Raw genomic sequence first — 26,317 nt, 5'->3', positions numbered from 1 at the left:
TGCAGCAGGTAGTGTCGCAGTCACACAGCTCCAGGGACCTGGAGGTTGTAGGTTCGATTCCCGCTCTGTGTGACTGTCTGTGAGGAGTTGGTGTGTTCTCCCTGTGTCTGTGTGGGTTTCCTCCGAGTGCTCCGGTTTCCTCCCACAGTCCAAAAACATGCGTTGGTAGGTGGATTGGTGACTCAAAAGTATCCGTAGGTGTGAGTGTGTGTGTGTTGCCCTGTGAAGGATTGGCACCTCCTCCAGGGTGTGTCCCTGCTTTGCGCCCAATAATTCCAGGTAGGTTCTGGGCCCACTGCGACCCTGAACTTGATAAGCAGTTACAGATAACGAATGATATGTTTGTCATGTGAATTCTGGGAAACATAGGCTTTTAAAAAGAGCAGTTGTATATAATCCTGTCACTTATTACCTTGTGATTTATAATGGCACTATAATCTACTGACTTTGACCTGTAACTAAGAGAATATAGAAACTTCTTTTTATCCTCTTACACAAAAAACTAATTTCTAATATATTTATTTTTATTATAACTTGAAAACTGGAGGTCGGTCCCAGTTGTTTACTAATATATATATTATATAAATATATATAAATATAAATATATATAAATATATATAAATATAAATATTATATATATATATATATATATATATATATATATAGGAATGACAGCATGTGTATGTGTAAATGTTGTTTCCAGCATGCATTGTATTAAGTTTGGTTTAATTTAAAACAAGGAGTAGAATAAAATGTCTTTAGGGTTGCTTTTGTATTCAGCATCATACATAAGCAGTTTCTAAATCACAAATGTGCACAAGGCTAGTCATACAGATGTGCAAACCTCACTTTCCAACAACATCCACCTACTCACATGTAAGAAAACACCCAACAGCTACACCAATATTCACTCTGGTTTGCCTTCTGGCTTGTTAGAAAGCCTTCTCCCTCCATCTTTCTCCCTCTATGTGTCTCTTTAAGAGTGGGCGGAATGATCAGGGATTAGAGATCACAGTAGGGTCTAGAAAACTGATTAAGAAATCCAAACTAGATTTTAGCTCAGTAATCTGATTTCTCAGTTTTTTATTAAGGACCACTCACTCCCACCGGTCCTTACCTCGAACACGTGGCCAGCAGTTACCGTGGAACATGCACTGTGTTTAAAAGAACAGATGCTCGTTCATAAATAGTCATCTCCCTCTCAACAGCATTGTAGTGAAAACTGTGAGAAGGGCAGCACTGTGTAATATTAGAAGTCATATATAAAGAAGGTCTATATTAGCAGGTGTTTTCAAAAAGCCACAGAAGAAAGTTTATGTCACAACTCTCTGTGATAATACTGGCTGTTTCAAACAGAAATCAGATCTGATACTCAAGTGCATATAAATGTGCTGATCAGATCACTCATAAAATCTGATTTTGTGCTGTTATCAGATTATTCAGTGCCTGTAAACACACTCAGTAATTCAAGAAATAGAGAAAAGCTTTAAAACTTTAATTTGAAATTCATCACTAACTTTTAAACTACATACACTCTTAAAAATAAAAGTGCTACAAAAGGTTCTTTAAGCGATTAAATAAAAGAACTTCATGTGGTTCCATAAAGGACCTCAAGATCAAGGGAAGGTTTTTAAACCTTTAAACCTTCACACTCAAACATCTCATAAACAAACATAGTTCTTTGTGAAACCAAAGGTGGTTCTTCTATGGCATCACTCAAAAAACCCTTTGTAGCACCTTTATTTTTAAGAGTGTACCCCTAAACTAGTTAGTGTTAGTGTACACATTCAGGATGTTCCTTATACTGTATATTATATTGTGTTACACTTTTGTCACGAATGGTTCAAAATTATTTAAAAGTAAAAAGAATAATATTATTTCATGAACCTAACTGACAAAACATGTCAGCATGTACATGATATTAGAGTTGAGCAGATAGATGCCTATATATTGATACTTACGATCCTTGCATTTACTTTTAAGAATCAATTCTAGCTTCAAAATAGTGTTATAATTTGTTTATTTGTAAGACGGTTCTACATCCTTGCTGTCTATTAATAATAAAATGCCACCATAAATAGAGGCACAGTATAGGATCTAATTTTCCTTCAAACTTCTCCCTCTCCTGCTCCCCCACATACATTCATTCATTCATTCTCTGTAACCGCTTATCCAATTCCGGGTCGCGGTGGGTCCAGAGCCTACCTGGAATCATTGGGCGTAAGGTGGGAATACACCTTGGAGGGGGCGCCAGTCCTTCACAGGGCAACACAGACACACACACACACACACATTCACACCTACGGACACTCTTGAGTCGCCAATCCACCTACCAACATGTGTTTTTGGACTGTGGGACGAAACCGAAGCACCTGGAGGAAACCCACGCAGACACGGGGAGAACACACCAACTCCTCACAGACAGTCACCCAGAGCAGGAATCGAACCCACAACCTCCAGGCCCCTGGAACTGTGTGACTGCGACTTTTGGCAGTGGTATATTTTATCTAGGTTGTGAATAACTGATAAGATAAATATTATTGTTAAATAAATATAAGTTTTATGAATTAAGTAAATAAATACAGTAGTTGTAAAAAATATCCTTATACTTGTATAATTGTTTGCGAATCAAACAATGGTACTTGGCATCAGATCGGAAGGGAAATGTGTGGTATCGCACATAACTACATGATATGTTACGCTCTGCAAAAAACTTGGGGATGTCACGTGAAGTGTATACGTTAAGTGTTTATCTAGTAACTCTGTATCTTTTAGTCCTCAATAACATGACATTGGAACAAAAAAATTGCTTTATAACAGTTGCCTTTTGCCATTTTTACATTCTTTTTCTTCACCAAAATCTTTAATACTGGACACATGGAAGCTAGATCAATGCCACAGCACGAACAAGGTCACTCACAGCCTAGATGCTGAGGCTTTTATAGGTTATCTTCCCACCTGAGCAGACTAATAGGGGGCTAATAAAACGCAATCAATGTCTATCCACAGCAAATTGGCTCCTTGGAGCCTTGATTGCACAGAGTTCAATTAATTGTCAGCCTTGGTTAGAAGGCTCCACTGTGGCGTGATTGTTGCAGCAAAAACACAATAAATCCTCATTTTCCCATGTCAGTATGTTCCTCAAGATAAAAGACTGTCTGTCTTCAGTCTGCTGGCCTTTAAATGTGTTTATTCCATCTGAACCTGAGTAATACAGCAATGTTAGCAGATTTCTAGCCCAAATGTGTTAATGTTTGATAGGTATTTCTTTCATTTCAGAGCCAATCAATGACACAAAAAATGAAAGGAAATGTGATTGTTTGGGAAGGGTTTCGGGTTCTTACTCAGACCAAGCCTAAACTAAATACAAAGTTTATTATATTAATTAGGAGGAAGCAAATACTTGATTTGCCACAGCAGAGTACATTCATCCAGCCCAGTACAGTGAGGAACAGTGTGGGTCCAACAAAGATGGATGTTTTTACTCTGGTAGTCACACTCTGATATACTTTCTTCAAAAATTCATCTCACATTTATATAAAATTACAATTACATTTTTTTATTCAAATTATTTTAATTTAATTTAATTAATTATTTTAATTCAAAGGTTCAACTTGTATATTTTATATTCATTAAACGTGAAGTGACATATATCAAGCCTTTTAGTAAGGGAGAACCCCATTTACTACATATATTCAATGTCTGTGTTAGGTTTACAGATAAGTTTAAAGGCTGTTTTGTCATGCAGGGTTGCCAGATAACAACGTCTAATTAATGTCTAGTCCTTGTTTCACATTTGGCTTTGACTGGAGGTTTTCGTTGACCATCGGCCCAAGTAGCATTTAAACCTCTTCAACACACATCGAAGTAATGTTACAAACTAAAATCTTTTGCACAGTACTGTGTAACTCAGCTTAATCCTTCAAATGCCTTGCTATACTTTGCCATAAGTGAGTGAAAATATACAGAGAACGAAATTAAAAATACAGATTTGAAAGTAAATAAAATTGATTTCAACATTTTATTAAAATTCATCACATTGCAAGATTCTGCATGACTCCAGAATGATATCTAGGAGTTAAAAGTCTATGAAGATGGTTCGAGACACACAAGGCACATGTCAGCTGCCTCTTACCATGTATAATTGTAGGAATAATGTGTCAGTCAACAGTTTGTATGAAATAGACTACCTTGCTCACTGCTCATCGATTGCTCAAGTAAACAAACAAAACACCATAACTCATTTCATATAAAGATAATTAGGAACTGTTAAGGCCTTGCTTTAAAATTCCAGCTTTACTTTTCTATTCTAGTGCAGGTTTAAATCATCACAATCTATTTTTTCTTCAGTGATGGAGTATAATTATTCACATGGAGTTTCTTTTTGAATTTGTTTGTTGTGTAACTAATTAAAGAAAAAGTCTTATATTAACATGGCCTCATTCCAAAACTAATTTAAGCATCCTTCAGAAGGTTTCCGTTCCTGGACGAAGCAGTGGTCTGCTGGGAAGGAAGTGCTAGAGACTTAATTTTACACATGCACAGTTAACTATGGAGCATCAGCAGAGGACTGTACCTTGGAGAGGCTGCACTATTATGGAAGGCAGAAGCAGTGCTCCAGATTCACTTATGGCTTTCCTTATCTGCAGAGTCCTCAATCACCGTACACTCACCAGACTGCGTTCATTTACATAAGAGTATGGATAGCGTATCTCCAAGAAAAGTGTGTATTTTTAGCTGCTAAGCTGATAGAAATTACAAAGAGCTGATAATAACAATGTAATAATAACAATGTAATTTCATCCAAGCTTTATTCCTGACAATGGAAAATAGTGTATTTAATTTTTAAGAATTCTATTATATTTTTGTTTATATATATATATATATATATATATATATATATATATATATATATATATATATATATATATATATATATATATATATTATACTCTGTGCAGTCCCATTTCTCAGGCTTAAGGATAATTTAAACTTTTATTTTTATATTTTCTCATGCCTTATCAGTGTCTCAGAGCAAAGATATCAACTATACAAACATAAGTCATGTCTTTTCCGTATATTATCTCACCAGAAAGAACTGATTTATGGGTTACGAAGAAGATGAAACTCCAGCTGTAGCTTGTAAACAAATCCAGTGTTTACCTCCATGTGGCTCGGCTTTGATTTATGGCGTCCGTTCTGCGGTTTACTGAAAATTCTGCAGATCCTCTATCTAATTGAGTCATCCCGGGCCCAGACAAGGTCATGAACTATTTCTATCCACTCTTAGCTATTCTCCTCATGCCTATTTTGCTCTGTTATGACCCATTACACATTTCAGTCACAATTCAATCTACTCCAGTTGTCCTCCTCTGACTCATGGCACAACCTTGGTTCTACTAGTGTAATTTCATTTGTCTGGAGATCTCTGCAGGGAAAGAGTAATTGAGAGTTTGAATATGTCCGAGAGTTTCTGTGTAGCATTTCTATGCCGTCTTTCACTAAATAAGAATGAGTGAGTGAGTGAGTGAACTGATGAGAACGGAATGAACTGAAAAATTTCCTTTAGTTCCCAAAGAGTATTTGTCTTTTCTGTATCAGTGACTTCTTCCAATGGGCCGAAGAAGGCTAATGATGCAGATGATGCAAACCAAATTTGCCTTACTTTTCTCATATGGATGAGACCTTATTTCTAGGTCCAGAAATAGAATGTATATGAATCAATCATGCTCATGTTTATTAACACTCCTTATGAGTGAGTGAGTTCTGCTAGTTTAAGGTACACTTCTTACAACCACAGTTAATATTGTTCATTCATTTTCTATAACCACTTCATCCTGTTCATGATGAAGTGCTGAAGTCATGATGACTGGGCTCAAGGCAGAAATACACCTAGGACAGGATACCAGTCGATCATAAGGCATCACACACATGCACACACCTGTGAACAATTCTACACAGCCAATCAAGAAACACAAGTGTTGTTGGACTGTGGAAGGAAAATTGAGCACCTGGAGGAAGCCCATGCAGATACAGGAAGAACACATATACTGAAAAATTAAAGTGGAGCTGCATATGAACCCAAGGCTAAGTCCTGGAGCAGTGAAGCTCTGTTCTCTGGTGTGATTCAGCTCCATCAAATTAATTAGGCATGAGCCAAAGTGGTCTATGTGATCCAGTACCTGACCTCAGTTGTTGTTGTGAAAACTGTCAAACACATTTCAAGAGGAAAGCCTTCTCAGAAGATCAGAGGCTCTTAAAATATTGGTTTAGTGAGTGTCTACCAATTTGTGGAAAATGGAATTAAAATTTTACCTTATATTGGAAGCATATTCAATTTCTCTGTAATAACAGCCAAACGCCCAGGCAGTGAGCTGTCTGAAATTTACTACCTGAAAGTGGGGATACAGTTTGCATAGACAGGTGACTCATTCATTCATCCATTTATTGTCTGTAACCCTTTATCCAGTTCAAACCCAGAATCTCTGGGCGCAAGGAACACACCCTGAAGAGGCCCAGTCCTTCGCAGGGTGTAGGCGACTCTGTGTTATATTTAAATATATTTAGATTTTACTGCTGAAATTCATCAGCTGTTATTTAGTTATTTATTTTTATTATGTGTGTTATGCTCTGGAACGGTTTATGGTGGAACATTTATTTCAAATTAGAATAATAGTTTTATTAATTTGACAGATTTATTCATATTAAATGTCCAGAGTAACATTTCTTTTGTTCTTTTTTTCCCACTTTGTGTTGTGTGATTGCATAATTTACATTGCACCAATAGAAATGCTCTAAAATCACTTAAAAAAAATTCAGGTGGAGAAAATTTGACTTTTAGGTGGAGAATATTGGCTTATTTTTGCTGTCAATTATATTACCAAAGGTGGAACTGACTCCAAATTTAGGAGACAGCTACATAAGAGTAAACACAGACCGAAAGTGCTAAAAAACTAAACAACTCAAGTTACAAATGAACTGCTGTTGTAGTTCAAATAGTTAATAAAAACTTAGAGACAAGTTCAACTTCAGACGCGTACAAACCACAGTCTGTTTCTTATATACAGTTCTGTACAAAATTAGGCACCAGAGATTGAGATTTAAAAATCTATTTATCTGAGCAGTAAGTGTTTATTTGCTAAAAAAAAACCCCAAACAAACAAATAACACCCAACATTGGAATAAAACCATATAACATTATTCCAGTGAGTGTGAGATTCTGTGTGTGAATGTGTTGGTTTAACTTTTTCCAAATCTCTCCTCGTGGAATCCATATTATTTGAGGTTAAAATTCAATACCTAGTTTTAGCGGTTAATAAATTATGATTTTAATTAATGTGTGCTGTTGCTTTAACAAATTCATTCAGTCAAGGAGAATCTGAACAAAACATTGTTCTTCAAACTCACTTCAAACCTACTACTTTATAGAAAAAAACTCTTATTTTTTTTATGTTTTATATTATAATCCTTTTGTATTTTCTGTGATTATATATAACTTTATACAACCAGCATGCTTACTAATTATATATATATATATATATATATACACACACACAAACACTTTTTATTTTGACTGAATACTAGGAAGTGACATCATGTGTTGACAGCATGCTATAAGTGAACCTTTTATAAAAAGCAAGGAAGGTGGCATGACACAAAAGAACAGCGGTGTGTGTGAGCTTGCAGAATGCTGATAGACTTCTCGGCAGGGGACTGTAATCTGCCTGCACGCGACTCTGGTGTGTATATTTGGTTTTCTTTGCCATAGCAACAGAGCTGCAAAATGCTGCTGTAAAGACTTGGCTGAGGCTCATTTTGCACGGGAGGCAGCGAGAGAGGGAGAGGACAAGGAAGCAAGAAAGTGCTTGCAGTTGCACTTCAGCAGAAATACTGGAGGAATGTTCTCTTGTCTTCTTGTCAGGATCGTGACAGATTTGTGACACCAGGCTCCGGAGTGCCTGATTTGACAATCGTAGATGCCGGCCCTTGTCCAGTCGGTAGAAGACAAATGGAGGGACGCAACAATTGCATTCTTCTCTCAGCATGCTGGAGCAGCTCTGGACCGGACCCTATTGTACCAGACAGGCAAGCGATTACCATTGTCCATCTCAGATCATAGACTGTGGATAAATGAGGATGAGCAAGTCCAGCAAGTCCACTTTTTATAAAAAGAAAAAAACCTCTATCTTTGCCCATGGAATCTTCTCTTAGAGTGCCTTGCTGGATTCTGTTTACCTCTGTCTTTACATCTCTCCTCCCCTTTCTCGCTCTCTCCCTGTCTCATCTCTCTCTCTCTTTCTCTCTCACTTTCACTCCTTCCCTCCCTCCCACAGCTTATCTCTCCTCCCCTTGCTCTTTCAAAGCCAGTAGTCGATCTCCAGTTCACTCCACACGCTGCTTGCTACATGATCTCTCGGAGAAACAGCGTTCACGTCTCACCCTCTCACCTCCATGCAAGAGATCTCCTTTAGATTTTCATCATCGGGGCAGCAGGATGCTTCTGTGCCGGCGCTGATTCTCTCCTTTTTCTCCTCGTGCCTTTCCCCTTCCCCTCCCCTCTCCTAATCTCCTGCCCTTTGACCCTAACCCTCCTCCTATCCCCCCCTTGACCACCCTTTCTCCTCGTCCACTTTCCCTTTCCTGTCCCTCTCTTCCCTTCTTTAGGATCCCCTTGACCATGTTGCCATGTGTCTACCGGATCCAGCCTCTTCTCGCCTTCATATCCTTTGCCTTGCTGACACAAGGGGAAAACTGTCCAGCTACCTGCCTGTGCCCGGACCCTCACACAGTGGACTGTAGCGGCCGAGGACTCACTCGTCTTCCTGATGAAATTCCTCTGGACGTTCGCCGGCTGTTGCTTTCTGACAACTGGATCCTACGGATACCCTCTGACTTCCTTGTGCTCTATAGCGACTTGGTGTACCTGGACCTGCGGAACAACTCACTCTCCCACATTGAGCCCGGGACCCTTAGCACCTCCTCCAGGCTGGTCTTCCTAGACCTGGGCAGCAACAACTTGACTGAAATCCCCAAAGGAACTTTTGGGGAGTCACGGAGCCTGATCAAGTTGCGTTTGGGCAACAACCCTTACCTGAGCATGGTCAGTGAGGATGCCTTCAGGGGTTTGACCTCACTGCGAGAACTTGAACTGGAGCGCAATGCCCTGTCTGGTCTACAGGTGGGGGCACTGAGCCAGCTGCCTTCGCTGCGTGTGGTGAGGTTAGAGGGCAATCCTTGGGTGTGTAATTGCAACTTTGCTAACCTCTTCACTTGGCTAATGGAGAACAGTCACAAGCTTCCAAATGGTAAGTTCCTGAGATTCGTGGAAGACTTTCTTTCCCTTTATAACATCCTAAACACTCATAGTACTAATCCTGTCTTTCCGTCTTTAGCTCGACATCTTTTCATTCAAGCCTGTTTAGCAATCTCTATTTTTAATACCCCAGTTACAAAAGGGAGCCCTTTCCTGTGGTCTAAATTTAGCTCCCTCTCTCCCAACCCCCCAGCAAGAAGGGATTTCCAGACTAATGACACACAATCAAGGGCATTGTTCCAGAGGGGAGCCTTGCGAGCTTCATCAGCTTGCACAGGGCACAGGATGGCACTCCTATCTCTAGTCGAGCTCACGTTTAGCATTTCTCATGGGAATGTGCTCTGTCCACGTCACACTTTCATCACCTGTTAATCCCCCTTAGGACTGTGTGTGTGTGTGGGCATAAATATATCTGCCAAGAAAAAAAACCCCAGAAATGTTTATATGACCAGTTTTATCAGAATCTCCTTCTGCTGAGATGCGGTTTGATCACCATCTTTGTGTTTCCACTTGGGTGGGCTCAGTGATGAAATATTAATGGTAGGTGCATATGTGGAGTGAACTGAGCCCTTTCATCTTTACGTTGGAGATTTGGAAACAGCTGGAATTTTTTCATTCTTTATTTATTTATTTTTTGACAACATATTTCATGACAAAAATAAACATACATTATCGTTTTCACTTATTCCAAGGATCTGTTTGATGACACTTGCTTTTACTGGTTCTGTTGAGCAGCGAAAGCTCCATATGGTGTCCCTATACATAATCAGCTACAACAACACCATACGCAAATTCAAATTGCAAAGAGGTGAAATACAAAATTGACAAATAAATAAATAAATCTATCCCAGCTGTCACACACTCTGAGCCAAGGTCATTTCACATGAGGGGACAGACGTTTACAATGCCAGGGAACGAGATGCTCACACAGGGTTGGACTTTGCACCGACCGCAGGCATGAGAACTGTATATGGGTATGTCCTCCACCTTTATATCACATGGAAATAGATGGGAACAGTAGATTTCTTTGGATAAACATAGTATCAAATGAGCAAACAGTGTAGAGTTGGCACTGCCCCCGCACTCCACTGTGTGTCTTTGAGAACGAGCCGACAAGCCCCTCTCACAGCGTGTTTACTCTCGCACATGACCTTGTGCTGTCTTTGTTTGTTATTCCCTAGGGTGCTTTGATCCAATGGCGGATAAGAGACTAACCATGTCAAGAAGAGAGACGGCTATTTGTATAGTGATAATCTATTCCCTGATTCTGTAACATCATACACAACTGTGGTTACACTTTATTTTGATGGTCACTGATTATTTATTATATCTATAAATCTGCTGACACTTGTTTGGACAACGGGGCGCATGAGTCATGCTCAATGCCAGCCGGAGGGGTATAATATTTTCACAGCTCTGCAGTGTGGAACAGTGGAACTCTGGAGAGGTAGAGCACCACCCAATACGTTCAGCAGAAAACAAAGTGGTCTTTGGGATCCAGAGTCCAACATGTCCTCATCACTCATACAAAGAGTTCCAACATTGAGTGTAAATAAAGACTTTCCGGAAGGTTTAACACTGTTAATAACTGTAATTACTTTTGGAAAAGACTGGGTGAGTTTATGATGCCCTTATTTGGACTGGCTGTTCATGGGGCTTTCCTGCCTTGTGCCCAGTGATTCCATATATATATATATCTGCAGACCCACCATGACTGTGATTCAGATAAAACAGTTAAATGCAACATATTCTACCCCACATATTCTTTTCCCAACCTTACTTAGTTCCCTGCAATCTTAATGAAATGGCTTTGACACGCTGTTGTCAAAATATCAGAAGGATCACACAACACAGCAGCATTCTCCCCTTGTCTAAACAGTCCTTTTCAGAATGGTCAGTTTTTAACTTCAGTTCCCTTAAATGAGTATGAGCTCAGTATGATGCTAGGATCCATATGAGTATGACTCTAGGAGCGAGGAGCAGAAGCGCTGCTTTTTCTCATTTTTGCTAGGCTCTCTTTTTTGCTAGACTCTCTTACTTTATACTTTAGCCTTCATTTTGTTTATTTTGCTCCATTTAACCTCATCGTTGTACACTCACATAAACACCAATCATACTTTGTGATTGGGGTGAGTCAGACAATAAGAAGGGACAATTCTAAAGTCTGTTTACTCTATGTATTTGAGTTTTCAGCTTATATTAAGAATGACGCACTTTGTAAGCTATTATAAAACACTGATTAAATTTATAACACTAATAAACCCACCCTAAAACAGTCACAGAACCATGTAATACAGTGGTTTCACTTTAGATTTGCATAGTTACACTAATGCACAGCCTCTTATAGATTGTGTCTTAAGAATAATAGAAGACAGATAAAATATATACACAGAAATTAAGGTATTAACAGACATTCTGTCCCCTTTTACTGCTTTACCAGCTCCTACACTTCTGGAAAGGGTTTAGACATCTAGTCTGAGCATTTCTGTGTGTATTTGATGCCATACAGACATGAGCATTAGTAAGGTCAGGTACAGATGTTTGATAATTCGCTCTGGATCACAAAGTTAATTCAAATTTATTATGAATATATTGATACATGTTCCATCACTCCAGAGAACGGAATTTAGACTCCTCAACAGCCCAATATTGAGGGGCTTTATACTCCTCTCGCCAACACTTGGCACTGGGCATGGTGACCTTAGGCTCATGTGTGCTTTTTCCAGACAAATTATATGCTTTTCTATGATTTTACAAAGAATTCTGTGTGTGTTCTAAAATTTGGCACAGGACCCTGGTAAACTTGGAGTCTCACTGCGGTGCACTCTCAGAAATAACCTCTGGTAAGACACTGTGAATGCATTTATCATTCAGTGCAGTCTTTGTCTGTGCATAATAAAGTACATTACAGAAAAAGAGCCAAGTACACATCATCAGCGGCAGCAGCGGCAGCAGCAACAGCAGCGTAACAAGGGCCAGGCCTCCGGCAAACCTGCCAACTGGCCCAGCATGTGCTTTCTCCCCAAAATGAGTTAGGAATCGTGCAGCCTCACCTCATGCTCACTGCTTATTTCTGCACCACTGGCTCCTTATGACTTGGGGGAGGATGGACTGTAGCTGGTCAAAGACATGAATAGAGCAGAGTGACCTTTTTAAACACACATACAGAGGAGGTGGGAGACTAGTCCTGCCGAAGGGCTTTTCCAGCCCAACTGCCTCTAAAAGCATGGGGATTTGTGAAGGGTTGGAATATATTTAGATTTGTAGAGCTTCATTAGTAAGACGCCTACTAATGAATGGAAGGAAAACCTTTAACCTTTAGCTTCCATATTTTTCAGTTATTATTCTTATCCCCTTGAACAAGAAACATATATGATTTTTGATATCTGATATGGGCTACTTAAGAAGATTTGTTTAATAAGCGTTACAAACCTGCCAAAAGATTTGGATGCCCAGGGTCAAATTATATGATTTTTTTTCTTTTCTATGTAAACACATACAGCCATTCTCTAAATATGGCATTATTGTCATGAATTCAAACACTAGTTTTTGTCAAATTTTCTCCATAGCCATTAGTTGTTTCCAGTCCCACTTGAAAGTTAGTCTTCTCTATTCTTTCCAACCCAAGAAGATGAAGGAAATTAGACCTTTTATGAAATAGTTTTTTGTTTAAGCGACACGGCGCAGCAGGTAGTGTCGCAGTCACACAGCTCCCGGGACCTGGAGGTTGTGGGTTAAAGTCCCACTCCGGGTGTTTGGTATGCTCTCCCTGTGTCCGTGTGGGTTTCCTCCAGGTGCTCTGGTTTCCTCCCACAGTCCAAAAACACACGTTGGAAGGTGGATTGGCGACTCAGAAAAAAAGTGTCCATAGGTGTGAGTGAATGTTTGAATGTGTGTTGCCCTGTGAAGGATTGGCACCCCATCCAGGGTGTGTTCCTGCCTTTCGCCCACTGATTCTGGGTAGACTCCGGCCCCGCCGCGACCCTGAACTGGATAAGCGGTTACAGACAATGAATGAATGTTATACTTATTATAATCATGAACGTCGCCTTTAAAAATAAAAGCATGTAACACCTAGGGTACTGCAATCAAACTCTGATGAAACAGGAAAGCTATAATTTGACCAGGTGTACCCATTCTTTTGCCTCATGGCTGTATAAAACTAATCATCTAATAAAGGGCCACAAATTGACTCTTAAAGTTGAAAAGTCTTACTAAGTATCATGAGGACCTTGGTATTTTGAAAGGATTATTTCAAATAATTAGGAGATTTAAGAGGAATGACTAAAAGCTTCCATTCAAAGACAACAATTCAGTAGCTGTTTATAGACCAGTTATGGTCTTAACCAAAGACTTTGTTATCTATGTATATGGATGAAATGGGATATTCATAGCACTTAACATGACATTTATTTCTGGGGAAGTTCAAGCCTTCAATAAAAAGGAAAAGCCCATGATATTGCTCTGTTTGAAGCCATAGGCTGGAGGAATGTTCCGGTGATTTTTGTTTATTGGTGGTTCAAATGTTTTTTAAGGTTAATGTAGCTTTGTGGTTTGAGATTTATTAGTGTCTCCTTTTTCTAGAAACAGGAGCCTGGTCTTATCTGAGTTATCAGGTTGGCTGCACCATTTGTTAAGGAATTTGGTGACACACAAGCTTTAGTCAAACATATGTGTCAGCTGAAATATTAATGCAATGTCATGAGGACAGGCTAAGGTGGGCTAGATGTTAGTTTGTGTTGGTGTATTGGTTTGATGTTAGTTTGTGGCTGGTGTATTGGGATGGGGTTCGATTCTCAGACTAGTCAGTAACACTACGCAAGAAAAAAAGTCCTTTAGCAAGACTTTTAACACAGTTGCCATTCTCTGTAAACAAATAAGAATGTTTGCCAAATATCAAATATTAATGTCAGTATAATTAAAGTATATAAGCTTTGCAACTTGTAAGTATAGACCATAGAGGCCCAACAGAGCTTAAGGGCTAACAAACAATATTAAATAATGGCTTATATGTTCTGTCAGCCTAATAAATTCCTCATTTAGCTAAATTAAGTTGTAGATCAAGATAATGCCATGCTGGAGCAATTATTCGAAATGTGCTTGTAGCTATGACATAAAATACAGTTAAAGAAACCAATATGCTGCCTCCAGTGTTGGGTAAGATAGGGGTTTTAAATCAAATTGTGGTAATGACATTGGCCCTCACGGTGTTGAGAAGGTTTATTACCCTCTTGAACTCAACAGTTGAGCAGCTGATCCAACTTCAGATAGCTAGCCTCAGAAGACTGCAAATTTTCCATTAAATTTCAGCAGGCCTGCAGCTTGTGATAGATTATCCCTCTAAATGAGAGGATGGATTTTCCGACTGGCAAGAGCTGGCCATTGTTTTATCATCGCATTTCTCAGAATAAAGATGAATGTATGGAAGGTGACACCATGCAGCAGTTTCTGTCCCTCCTGCGACCACTATTCTTCCTTTTCTTGTTGAGTTTTAGAGAACGATGCTAGTGATCTGTAACAGTAATAAAGGCGTTAGGATTCAGTCTATTGACATAATATACTTGATGCTCTAGAGAGTATCAAGAGAGAGAGTTTTTGGTAAAAAAACGTCACAAATTTACCTTGATATTAAATTTATTTTCTCAGTCAAGACATTGCTAATGAGAGATTCAAAATTTAACAAATTTCTACCAGTCTCCTATTGGGCTTTCTGGCTTGGAAATCAACTTATAATTACAATTCATATACCAGGGTCATTTCTAGACTTCTTGTTGTACTGGGGCCCACACATAATTTACAGAGGCACAGCTGTATCCTTCTACTTGCAAATCAGCCATGGGGCACAGCTGTGCATGTAGTAAAAAACCTGTTAAACAGTAAATAGATTAAGTGAATTATCACTAAAGTGGGTTTTAATCTGCAATGGATGGTAAATGAAGAACAAATTAACATTAACAGATTTAATTGCATTTATTTTGTTTATGTGCACCCCCTTGAACAAATAACAACAGCAAAATTATAAATGTCCTCAGTTTTGCAATTTTTGGCCAAAATTGCATTCACATTTCTTCCTCTGACATACACATGGAGTTTACTGAATATGTGACAGAATTATGTACTCACTTACCTTCGGCTGTACCTAATTTAATATGACATTGTCTAGAACTGAATGATTCAGACACAACTGTTTTTAAGTTAACATCAATTAAAATCAGCTGCCATCCGCTGGTCTAACGTGATGACCATTTTATTTATATATTGTTATCTTTCTGGCTCAGCTCATTAGTAGAAAAATCTGAGGAAGAATATTCTCTGTAATGTTTGATTCTGAACATTTTAGAAGTGATGTTAGAATTTTTTTCTTTTTTTTTTAGTGTGTTATACATGCAGAACAATATAATGTGGAACTTAGCTTTAAGAATGTACTTTCTATTTTCCTTTGTTCCCTTCGGGGCTTCCATAATAAGTGACTATAACTAAAACTAATAGCTATGAGTTGTCTGTTTTGTGACTTTAAAACATCTATGAATGCTACTCTGGGCAAAAAAACAGAAGTAAACTGGCTCTGACTGAAAGTGCTGCTCAAGCTTTTGGAAAGATTTGTGGGATTATGGGAAATGTAGTTCCTGTACTGAATTTGCATGGCATGTCCTGTAGTTCTGCATGTCCCAGTAAATTGGGTCTAATGATGCCCATGTCTTATAAGGCCAAGGCATCATTAGACACAGATTTATTTAATTGAATTAGTTTTTAAATCATATTTTCTTTTACAATTGCATCCACAATGTAAAAGATAGTATTGTGTTGCGCTGCAGATATACTTATTAAGATGTTTGATCCCTTTGCTGCAGTAACAGCTTCTACTCTTGTGGATTCTGGATAAGAGGGCCTACCAAATGCCATGGACCACAGCACAATGATGGGGGCTTGTTGACCCATTAGCTGACACTTGTCTATGAACAAATGTGCAGCATCTCTAGAAAGTTTTAGTTTAAACCATGCTGTAATTTCTCTAACCCTATTTAATGTTCAGGGTTGTGGTGGGTCCAAATCCCATACACAGGAATTCGTTTGTCATCTCCAACCAAGACAAAAACAGGACTTGTCGTTGATGATGACCCGCTGTCATTCTGATTTTGCACAGTAAGTCTAGCTACCAGCATAGGTTTTTGACTGTGGAAAGAAACTGGAGCACCTAGAGAAAACCCCCACCCACACAGGGAGAACACAACACCAGACTCCTCACAGACACTAATCCAGATCAGGGTTTCAACCCATACCATTAGAACCCTGGTGTTATGTACAATACTTGTGCCACAATGCTGTCCTAATCCATGCTTTTGTATTGAGATTAACCCAAACACGTCTAACCCCGCATTTTGCGGGGTAGAACACACCTTATATAACCAGCTTTGTAAGTCTTGAATGTCTGAATGCGTCTGTGAGCTCCGTATAGCGTTAGAAAGCGCAGATCCTACCGTTTCTAAAAATAGCGCTCTCATCGCGGTGCTGTGAAGCCTCTGGGAGTAATCCAGTGTGAAAAAACACATAAAAACCAAGGTGCTCCTTCAAAATTTGTGTGTCATATTCGTCATGAAATGGTGTAATTATAATCGCTATTATCAAGAAAGACGACGCTGCGAAGGAACAAACAGACGGCGTTTACTTTCAGTTTCGTTTTGACTCAAATGACGTCATCTCACGCTGTCTCTGGGCAGAAAACTGAGTCATCAGCAAAAACATATTCCTATTATTGATTTATAGGTTTTCAAGGGTTTTTTTTGGTTTCACATCAAATAATAATGCATTAGATTAACAAATATAAACTAAAAAGCTTAAATAAATCTTCATTGTGTATTTTTATCTTTAATAGCTATATGCATAGGGTTCATATTAAACAAGCTGGTATGGGGTGCATTTGAGTACATGGCATCGTTAATGCTGAATGATATATACAGGTTTTGGACTTACATACCATCCAGGTAACTTTTTCTGGGTGCTTAAATAATCCAGACTTGTCAAACACAGAAAACTATTGATGCATTATAAAAAGAAAAACACGTTAATGGAGCTGTTGAGAAATCCTATAACAAGCAAAAATGGGATATCATTATACATGCATTCGGTTTCTTCACTTCCTAAATATTTACTATATTTATTAAGTGTTTTTAAAAGAAAACAGAAAAAGATTAGGAAACATGCCATACTAACAACTTATGGAACATGTTGCTAGCATCAAATTCAAAATTGGCAAATATTTTTCAAAACAAAACCTAATAAACTTTCACGGATGAACCAAGGTAAATTTAGTCTTTGACCTGTTTTCAGTTAAATATAGAGTTTAACTGATTTGGACATCATTGCATTCAATTTGGACATCATTGCAATTTTTATTTTCATTTTACAGCTTCCCTATCTTTTTGGAAATAGGGTTGTAGTATTATACTATAATATAGTATTCTATTATAGAAACACACTGAATATTTGAGATGCTTTATGTCTGTGTGTGCTCATTTGGTAGTTCAGCTCAGGGATTTAAACCTCAGTAGTGCTGACCACCAGGCATGCATGACAGATGGAAGCTCATGTGGAGAATGAGGTTCTGTGGATTATCTTTTCTCACATGAAACCTGAAAAAAATACCATCCCTATTATCTGACTATTTGTAGCATTACTCGAGTTGAGTATACACAGTGAATCTAATATGCATACTGAGACATTATTCTCAAATAACACAATGCAAAGCAGAGAGGGAGAAGATACTGAACATTAACACAAAGAAGCAGCTGCACATGAGTTTAAGATCACCGTTTAAAGTGTTTGCTAGAGTTGTTGTGGGGGTGGGTGCAGTATTGGGCTTTGGGGCCCTCGAAAGGTCTTTTCTTGAGCGATGAAGCTTCATTCATGAGTTAGAGTGGATTTTGTGGTATAGAACTCAGCATTCAACATTAGTATCTGAACCAACATATTTTGGTGCCTAAATACAAGCCTCATGAGATTAAGGAGAGGACATCCTCATCTGTTATCATGGTTTTCAATGGCCAGAGGTCTCTCCACCATCCAGAAGTCTCCAGGTGGTGTTTCTCAGCTGTGCCTGAGCAGACAACTGAGGAAAAGAGCCCCTTAGTCGGTTTGCATTAAGACAGTTTCTTTGATTCCCATTTACAGAGTCAGGGCTGCTTACAAACTCTGGACTTTTATTCTAGTGGGCAACAGACAGAAGAATTTTATATAAAAGTGTGTTAGATTAAAATCTTGAACATTGCCGTAGGTGTAAACGTATAGAAAAGTGATTATTTCCTTGACCTCTGCTGGTGTAGTTACAGAATCTGGGTCTTGGTTGTATGGAACTAGGTCTATATAGGTTGTGCTCATTTTCTCTGTCTCTCTCTCTCTCACACACACACACATTCATTTTATCTCCCATGTGTCCCTAACTCTGAACCCTCAGCTCTCCTGGACTCTGGACGTGCATACATTTGCTGTCTTAAATGAGGTTCCTTTGCCTAGTGGTTCAAAAATGCTTTGGATCCAGGGATTTAATGGATTAAAAAGCTCCTCAACCCTACAATTGCAGTAGCAGCAAAGTGCAGTTCATTTGATTGTCCAGAATATAGCCTCCGTCCTGCTAAATCCAATTAGAAATGATGAACACTGCCATTCCTCTCCACACTAGGTATGCCAAAAGGAATTTTCCATTAAAACTTAAAATACTACTAATGCCACATTCAGAGATTCACGAAGTGCAGTGTGTTTAAGCGCTGCCTAAAATAGCCCCTGAAGCAAGAGGATTGAGGAAATGTATTAAAAGCCTCAATTTTTTTTTTCCACATCAAGTATGCGTACTAGCTAAAGTATCCGTTTTAGGGGAACATAATGATCCATAAAACCTGCTCCACACATTTACACCTCATTAACCTTTTAAAACATAAGCCTCTAAATTGCTGCCTAGACATATCTTGTTATCCTTTTTTTAGAACTGAAGCACCTCATGGAACTGACTTCTAACTAACTCACCAATTCACTCACTCTCACGTTTAACAGAATGCACCACAAGGGGCACTATTTAGTTCTTCACATTGATGTAGTCAAATTCTATCAGCAAGTGTTTCATATCATCTGTGTTTCAGTAATACCAGTTATAGAAAGGGAATTTGATATATCCCACAGTCCAGTGGAATATAACCGTCTAGCACTGAGCTGTTGGACCATGTTCTCTGGAGGAGGGATGGAGCTCAATACAATACTTCTGTGGTGAGTTAAAGTGCCATTTGTGATCCAGAACTAATCAACCATCATCAATACCTGGCCTCAGAAAGGTTTATGTGGCAAAAAAATCCTCGCAGCAGTGTTCCAGTAGCTAGTGTAAAATCTCTTGAAGTTTTGAGGGAGTTAAAGGTAGCAAAGACAAGGCATACAGAATAATGCTTCCGGGAGACAGCAAACCTTTAAACATATAGTGTTGTATAAGTTCAGACACAGACAATGGCTCTGAAACTTACTTCTGGGCGCAACAGTTTTTTTTTTTTGACCATGAATGTGTATCTTTTGGTGTGTTTATTGTTTTTACCTTTCCCTGCTTTCACTCCACAAAGCCACAGAAAGTGTAAAAGTCTGTTGTGACCACTGGTTAAGTTGGTAAGTGTGTATATTCTTTTCACAAAAGAGGACCTTGTTTTCCAAAATCGGCTTATTTTTCTTGGGAGTGATCGTGTGTTAAGTGTTATGCCCACTTAACCATTCAAAAATCATCTTTATGCTAAGATGCTTTCAGGAAGCCTAGCCCAGGTTTCCTGTATGCAAATCTTGTGAAATGTGTGGTTTCTGCCACTTCGGCCACTTGTTTGATGACCAAAAGTTCGGAAGCTGAGATGTACCATTGACCCCCGGTCTACCAGCAGCCACCACCATGAATCTTTTAACAGGAAAATGAGTGTAAACATGATCCAGTGCACTTGGCACTGCTTTTGGGTTAAGCATAGACAGAATGCATGTATAATTTAGAGCAGGACACATCCTGCAATGCTCTGGGTAATCAAGAAGGCGTGTGTGCTCATAGTGTTGGTCATATGTTTTAAACATTGACAGATCAAGGAATCTGCCACATTTAGCTCATAAACCAATGACGTCAGTTGGAGTTGTCCACTTGTTATACAAGGTTTGTGGACACCTAGGACCATCCATTATCAACATTTAAACAGCTTGTATAATCTCTATTGGAAAGCATGACGTCACTATGGGGAGTATAAAGACCCCAGGCATTGAGCTTCATTCTGTGGCAATGGAGCTCCAACAGGTGCCTTTGTGATCTAGAACTAGACCTGACCTCACTAATGTTCCCATGGCCGAATGCCATCAGATTCTCACAAAACGGGTCCAATATTTGGGCTGTTACTCTAGCCCACACACATAGTAACATGCATACAAAGAACCACTTTATTGTTAAAAGCATATAATCAAACCTGCTATGAAACATATTATGCTATTATAATAATCACTAAGCTGATCTGAGATCAGTATTTAAATGATGCTTGTGTCAGTCCCTAAGGGAGGATGGGGGGTTTATATTTGCATCACAGCTCCTCTGTGGCACGGCCAGTCAGACTGCAAACAAGCCTCAGCTTGAATAAAAGAGAGGTTCAAGTGACAGGGTCACTCTATGGATTTCTCCACAGAGTCTATCCAGTTACAGCCACTGATTATTATATTATCAGCAATTAGAAAGAGCCCAGAACACCTTCCCCACATGTGGCAAAAGTTTCCCAGCTGCTTTCACATCATCTCTCCCATCTGCAGATTCATAATGAAACACCATTCAATAGTTTATGAATCATTTGTGTTAAGAAATAATAGATCAGGATTGAAGCATTTATGATTTATGATGCAGCAATGAAAACCAGACAGTGTCAACTGGACAACTGCCTGAGCTGACCTTGTCTTGGCAGAACACCTTGTGGCACAGAGTTTCATATTACTCTGAACAGATTACATAAGGTCAAGAGTGTGGTATGTGAATGATGCATTATGTGCAACAAGTGGACAGGCACTTAACTACTGTTATAGGAATTCATCTATCAATTATTTTATGTTTTGGAAGGTCAGTTCAGCAGTCAGCCAGATCAAATTAATGAACAGATTCACGTTGATGCCACTGTGCTGCTAATATTATGGCACCAGCCACACCAATTTCAAGATCCAAGTTGAACTTCAAGCAACATATACATTGTTTCTATATTCAATGCTTACTTACTGTAGCTGGGAAAGTCCAAACTCACTGCAAATTAAAACGAGCTGAAAAAGGACAAAACACATCCATCAAAAGGATGAGCTTCATTTAAAAACACGATGCAAGTTCAGAAATGGGGCGGCACGGTGGCGCAGCAGGTAGTGTCGCAGTCACACAGATCCAGGGGCCTGGAGGTTGTGGGTTCGATTCCAGCTCCGGGTGACTGTCTGTGAGGAGTTGGTGTGTTCTCCCCGTGTCCGCGTGGGTTTCCTCCGGGTGCTCCGGTTTCCTCCCACAGTCCAAAAACACACGTCCACAGTCCAAAAACACACGTTGCAAGGTGGATTGGCGACTCGAAAGTGTCCGTGTGTGTGAGTGAATGTGTGTGTGTTGCCCTGTGAAGGACTGGCGTCCCCTCCAGGGTGTATTCCCGCCTTGCGCCCGATGATTCCAGGTAGGCTCTGGACCCCCCGCGACCCTAAATTGGATAAGCGCTTACAGATAATGGATGGATGGATGGAGTTCAGAAATGCAATGTAAGTTCAGAAATGCTGCAAATCCAGTCACAACACAATGGAAGTTTTCTGAAGGACCCTGAAAGCTGCTGCACTCCTAAAACACAAAACAAATGTCCTGCCAGAATCTGATTCCATTTCACTAAGCAGCACTGGCACAACGGATTACACTCGCAATTCCTGTTCTTTCTGTTTAAATGAACATCAAACACCAGAACAGCGCCTAAGCATTAGTTATATTGCATTTAAGAAACTGAATACTGTTTGGTTTAATGGTTGGTGCAGAACACTTGATTTATTTATTTTTTATTAAAAATATCTCGACAATAAAAAGAAACTTGATGTGTATCAGACCTTACACTGATGGGGAGAGGTGTTTACAATTTGGCAACTGTCAAAATAGCATTGCCAAACTTCTACTCCCCCTATAAAATCCTTGACTGGAAAACCTAAATTGGAAGATAACTTTTACACACCGAGACCAAAATAAATTTGATCACAAATTTGTATCAGGATTTACAGGCCAGAGTTTTTTTTAGCATTGTCAAATTTCTACCTCTGAAATTATACTTGTCTCTGGAGTGTATAGTCTGTTACACATTAAGTTTCTTTTTATTTTTGAGATATTTTTAGTTGAGAAATCCTGTGTTCTGCACCAGTCATTAAACCAAATGGTATTCAGTATATGGAATGCAATACAACTAATGCTTAGGTGCTGTTCTGGTGTTCGGTGTTAAGAACATAAAGCATAAAACACGTTTAAAACAGAAACAACAGGAATCAGTTTCCTTCCACGATCCCAAAACACATGTTGGTAGGTGGATTGGGGACTCAGAAGTGTCCGTAGTTGTGAGTGAGTGCGTGAATGTGTCAGTGTGTGTCGCCCTGCAAAGGACTGGTGCCTCCTCCAGGCTGTGTTCCCGCCTTGCACTCAGTGATTCAGGGTAGGCTCCGCACCCACTGCGACCGTGAACTGGATAAGTGCTTACAAACAATGAATGAATGAATGAATGAATGAAAATAGTATCAAGCTTTAATAATAATTTTCACTAATTCTTTACAGTTATTTTGAAAATAAATATTTGAAATTGTCAGCTAAGCTGTTAAGCTGCTTTCTGTGTGGGGTGTGTTTAGAATGGGCTGCATGCGAGTGACGTCTCAAAGTCGTTCACATGAGGGGAAACCCCTCCTGATTCTGAGTGAGTCACGCACAGCCCACACACACACATGAACACACCACAGCCCCTGTCCTCCCTGGCCTTACACTCTCTTTCATTTCTTAGCTTGCGTAATCACTCAATGTCTTCATGTTCTTCAGCTGTCTCTCTTCTCTTATTTGCATTAAGGCAAGGCTTCCTAAGATTCTTCATATGTGCACACTATCATTTGTGTGTGTCTCGTATAATTCACTAGAAAAGGCTTTAGATTTATTGCTTGGTAAATCCATTCTGAAGCTGCAATAGTTTACCTAACACTCTCAGTTCCATATGGGAACTATTATCTTACTGTATTTGACCATTACTCGTGTTTTTACTGTGTCCTTGAGTGGAATAAATGCCCTGTCATAGGGCACATGTGACCCAGACAAGGTCATGTGTTATGGCTATGTATGCCATTATACACGTGACTTCTTGGGGAATGGTCTTTTGTCTGGCCTTTGAAAAGAGAGCGAGAAGACATTGGTTTCCAATATCAGGCTGTGGCGACCAGGTAGATCAATCACAGCAAGAGGGAGCACCTTACACTGGGCTAGCTATCAATCCTGCTTACTGCCTGCTAATCCTGCCTATAATCCATCAAATGGTGGCGCTTGCTGTAACCTGGCCGTCTGTTCCACTGCTCTGGGGCTGATGGGTGTCTGTTCATGGAAAACTCTCAATCTCTTCATCTCATTAACTCCAGACTGTGCTAAGCCTCACTCAGGTATAAAACAGAGAACTTTTCCTCTTCAGTTGAGGAAAGTGATAATGAGTCTTTCTACTGAAGTGGATCACAGACTGCGAAGCATAGAAGATGCCAAAAGATAATTGTTTTTAGCAGTGCTAAAATAAAAGCCACTTATGCAAATGCAGGCTCACTAATAAATCAATATACAGTACTGTGCAGGGGTCTTAGAAACCTGAGATAATTATATTTATTTAAACTAATGAATTCTCAGTAAAGTGTGGTGCTATACAGTTATATATAATCACAGTAAATACAAAAAATAATAATATAAAACAAATAAGACATTTTTTCCCTTTCTATAAAGTAGTAGGTGTGAGTGAGTTTGAATTTAATTCTTCTCCTGAATTGAATGTATTTGTAAAATCAACAGCACACATAATTTAAAATCATTATTTATTAACCGGTAAAACAAGGCATTGGATAATAACCTCAAATAATACGAACTGCCACGAGGAAAGATTTGGAAAAAGTTAAACCAACACATTCACACACAGAATATCACACACACTGGAATAAGGTTATTTGGTTTTATTCTAATGTTGGCCATTATTTATTCATTCATTCATTATCTGTAACCGCTTATCCAATTCAGGGTCGGGGTGGGTCCAGAGCCTACCTGGAATCATTGGGCGCAAGGCGGGAATACACCCTGGAGGGGGCGCCAGTCCTTCACAGGGCAACACACACACACACACACACTCACACCTACGGACACTTTTGAGTCGCCAATCCACCTACCAACATGTGTTTTTTGGACTGTGGGAGGAAACCGGAGCACCCAGAGGAAACCCACATGGACACGGGGAGAACACACCACACTCCTCACAGACAGTCACCCGGAGCGGGAATCGAACCCACATCCTCCAGGCCCCTGGAGCTGTGTGACTGCGACACTACCTGCTGCACCACCGTGCCGCCTGCCATTATTTATTGTTTGATTTTTTTTTTTTTTATCAAATTAACACTTAAATAGCTTAGATAGATAAATAGCTTTTTAAATCTCACTATCTCTGGTGCATAAAACGTTTGCATAGTATTTTATATGTTTAATTTTTTGGGAAGCATATGCCCTATATTTCTCTTCAAGAACTATTTCCAAGCAACGGTTCTCAAATCAGTTTTCAAGCAAATCATTTACCATTTTCAGTCTGTGTTTTTACATTCATGCAGCTAACACTTATCCAAGTAAGTTCCATTTATAGCAAAAATAAGTAAATATTACCCACTTATGGAGTAGGAACAGAACTATATCCTCATCTTGGTTCATGCTTTTCAAAGTTTGGAGGGCTGTTCCTTGTTTAAAAACCTCCAAAATGCCATGTTCTGCCTTCAGCAGAGAGAAGAAATGTAGCATACCGGACAGAGAAATTTCTTTTGTTTTTTGTTATTCTGGAAACAAAAAAGAAAGAAACACATTATTCTAACCCTGCCATTTATTTAATGCAAAAGAGCCATGTAATAAGGATTGTGTAGGGGCATTCGTATTCTGTTGTTAGTTGTTTTTCTTTTGTAGTTTTATGCTGTATTTTGGTCTGGTTGTTGTATACAATGTTTGTGGTTCACCAAATTCAGTAACTCATTCATTGCCTGTAACTGTTTACTGAGATTTTTCCGTTTTATCTTCCTCCCAAAACTACAAGGAAGCACTATAATTTCAACTTGTGATTAATTATTTATGATCATACACAGGATAAGATATAAAATATCCTATGCCAGTCCATTAGAGCTTCACATAGGACTCACCCCACACTCTTCCTACCAGCAGCCACACAATTTCTATTGTTCCAATCCTACACCTCAACAATAAAGTTGCTGTGGCCATTTATAATCCAATCAGCAACCAGCTACCCTTAACATCTACGGTTACTCATTGAGCCCATCACTTGTACCCAAACCACCCACTGCATCACTAGCTCTTCACAAGTGTCATCAGGTAGTCACCTCCCCTCATCAGTGTTTTGCTGAATTAAGCCTACGACACCTTCAGAAGGCTCAACAGTGAAGTCTGGCATCCCAGACCCACCCCCCTCCAAGCTAGCTTTATGGTCCTATCTTACCCTTAAGCATCAACAACCATAAAATCCACACTTGCCACCCTGGTGATTAGGGCTGTACCTAACCCCACTGGCACCGTTAAAGCATGCTCAGTGCCACCAGTTCCATGTGATCTTTACATGCTACATCACCAACCACTACAACAGCATCTCTACAGTGCATTTCCCCAACTGGTATGTGTTCTCCTTATCCACAACCACTGACTAGACCTTTCAGCTGTTTCTGAATACTCCTTCACAGTTGCCCTTAATTTCCATTCCC

General features: G+C 39.3%; 1 protein-coding gene across 3 annotated transcripts in view; it reads left to right on the top strand.

Annotated features, from left to right (window-relative positions):
• Window positions 1-8,616: 8,616 nt before the first annotated feature.
• The window catches only part of lrrc38b (leucine rich repeat containing 38b), a 67,361-nt gene continuing 49,660 nt past the window's right edge, over window positions 8,617-26,317 (top strand). For all 3 annotated transcript variants that reach the window (XR_010802765.1, XR_010802766.1, XM_066673289.1), the window contains exon 1: window positions 8,617-9,305. Coding sequence is in view for 1 of the 3 variants with exons in the window: in XM_066673289.1 (XP_066529386.1) it covers window positions 8,678-9,305 (628 nt within the window). In the remaining 2 variants the exon portion in view is untranslated. The remainder of the gene's footprint in view (window positions 9,306-26,317) is intronic.

The sequence above is a fragment of the Hoplias malabaricus genome, chromosome 5, assembly GCF_029633855.1.
Source record: "Hoplias malabaricus isolate fHopMal1 chromosome 5, fHopMal1.hap1, whole genome shotgun sequence".
Taxonomy (NCBI): Eukaryota; Metazoa; Chordata; class Actinopteri; order Characiformes; family Erythrinidae; genus Hoplias; species Hoplias malabaricus.
The sequence above is the reverse complement of the archived record's forward strand: the minus strand, read 5'-3'. Positions and strand labels throughout refer to the sequence as shown.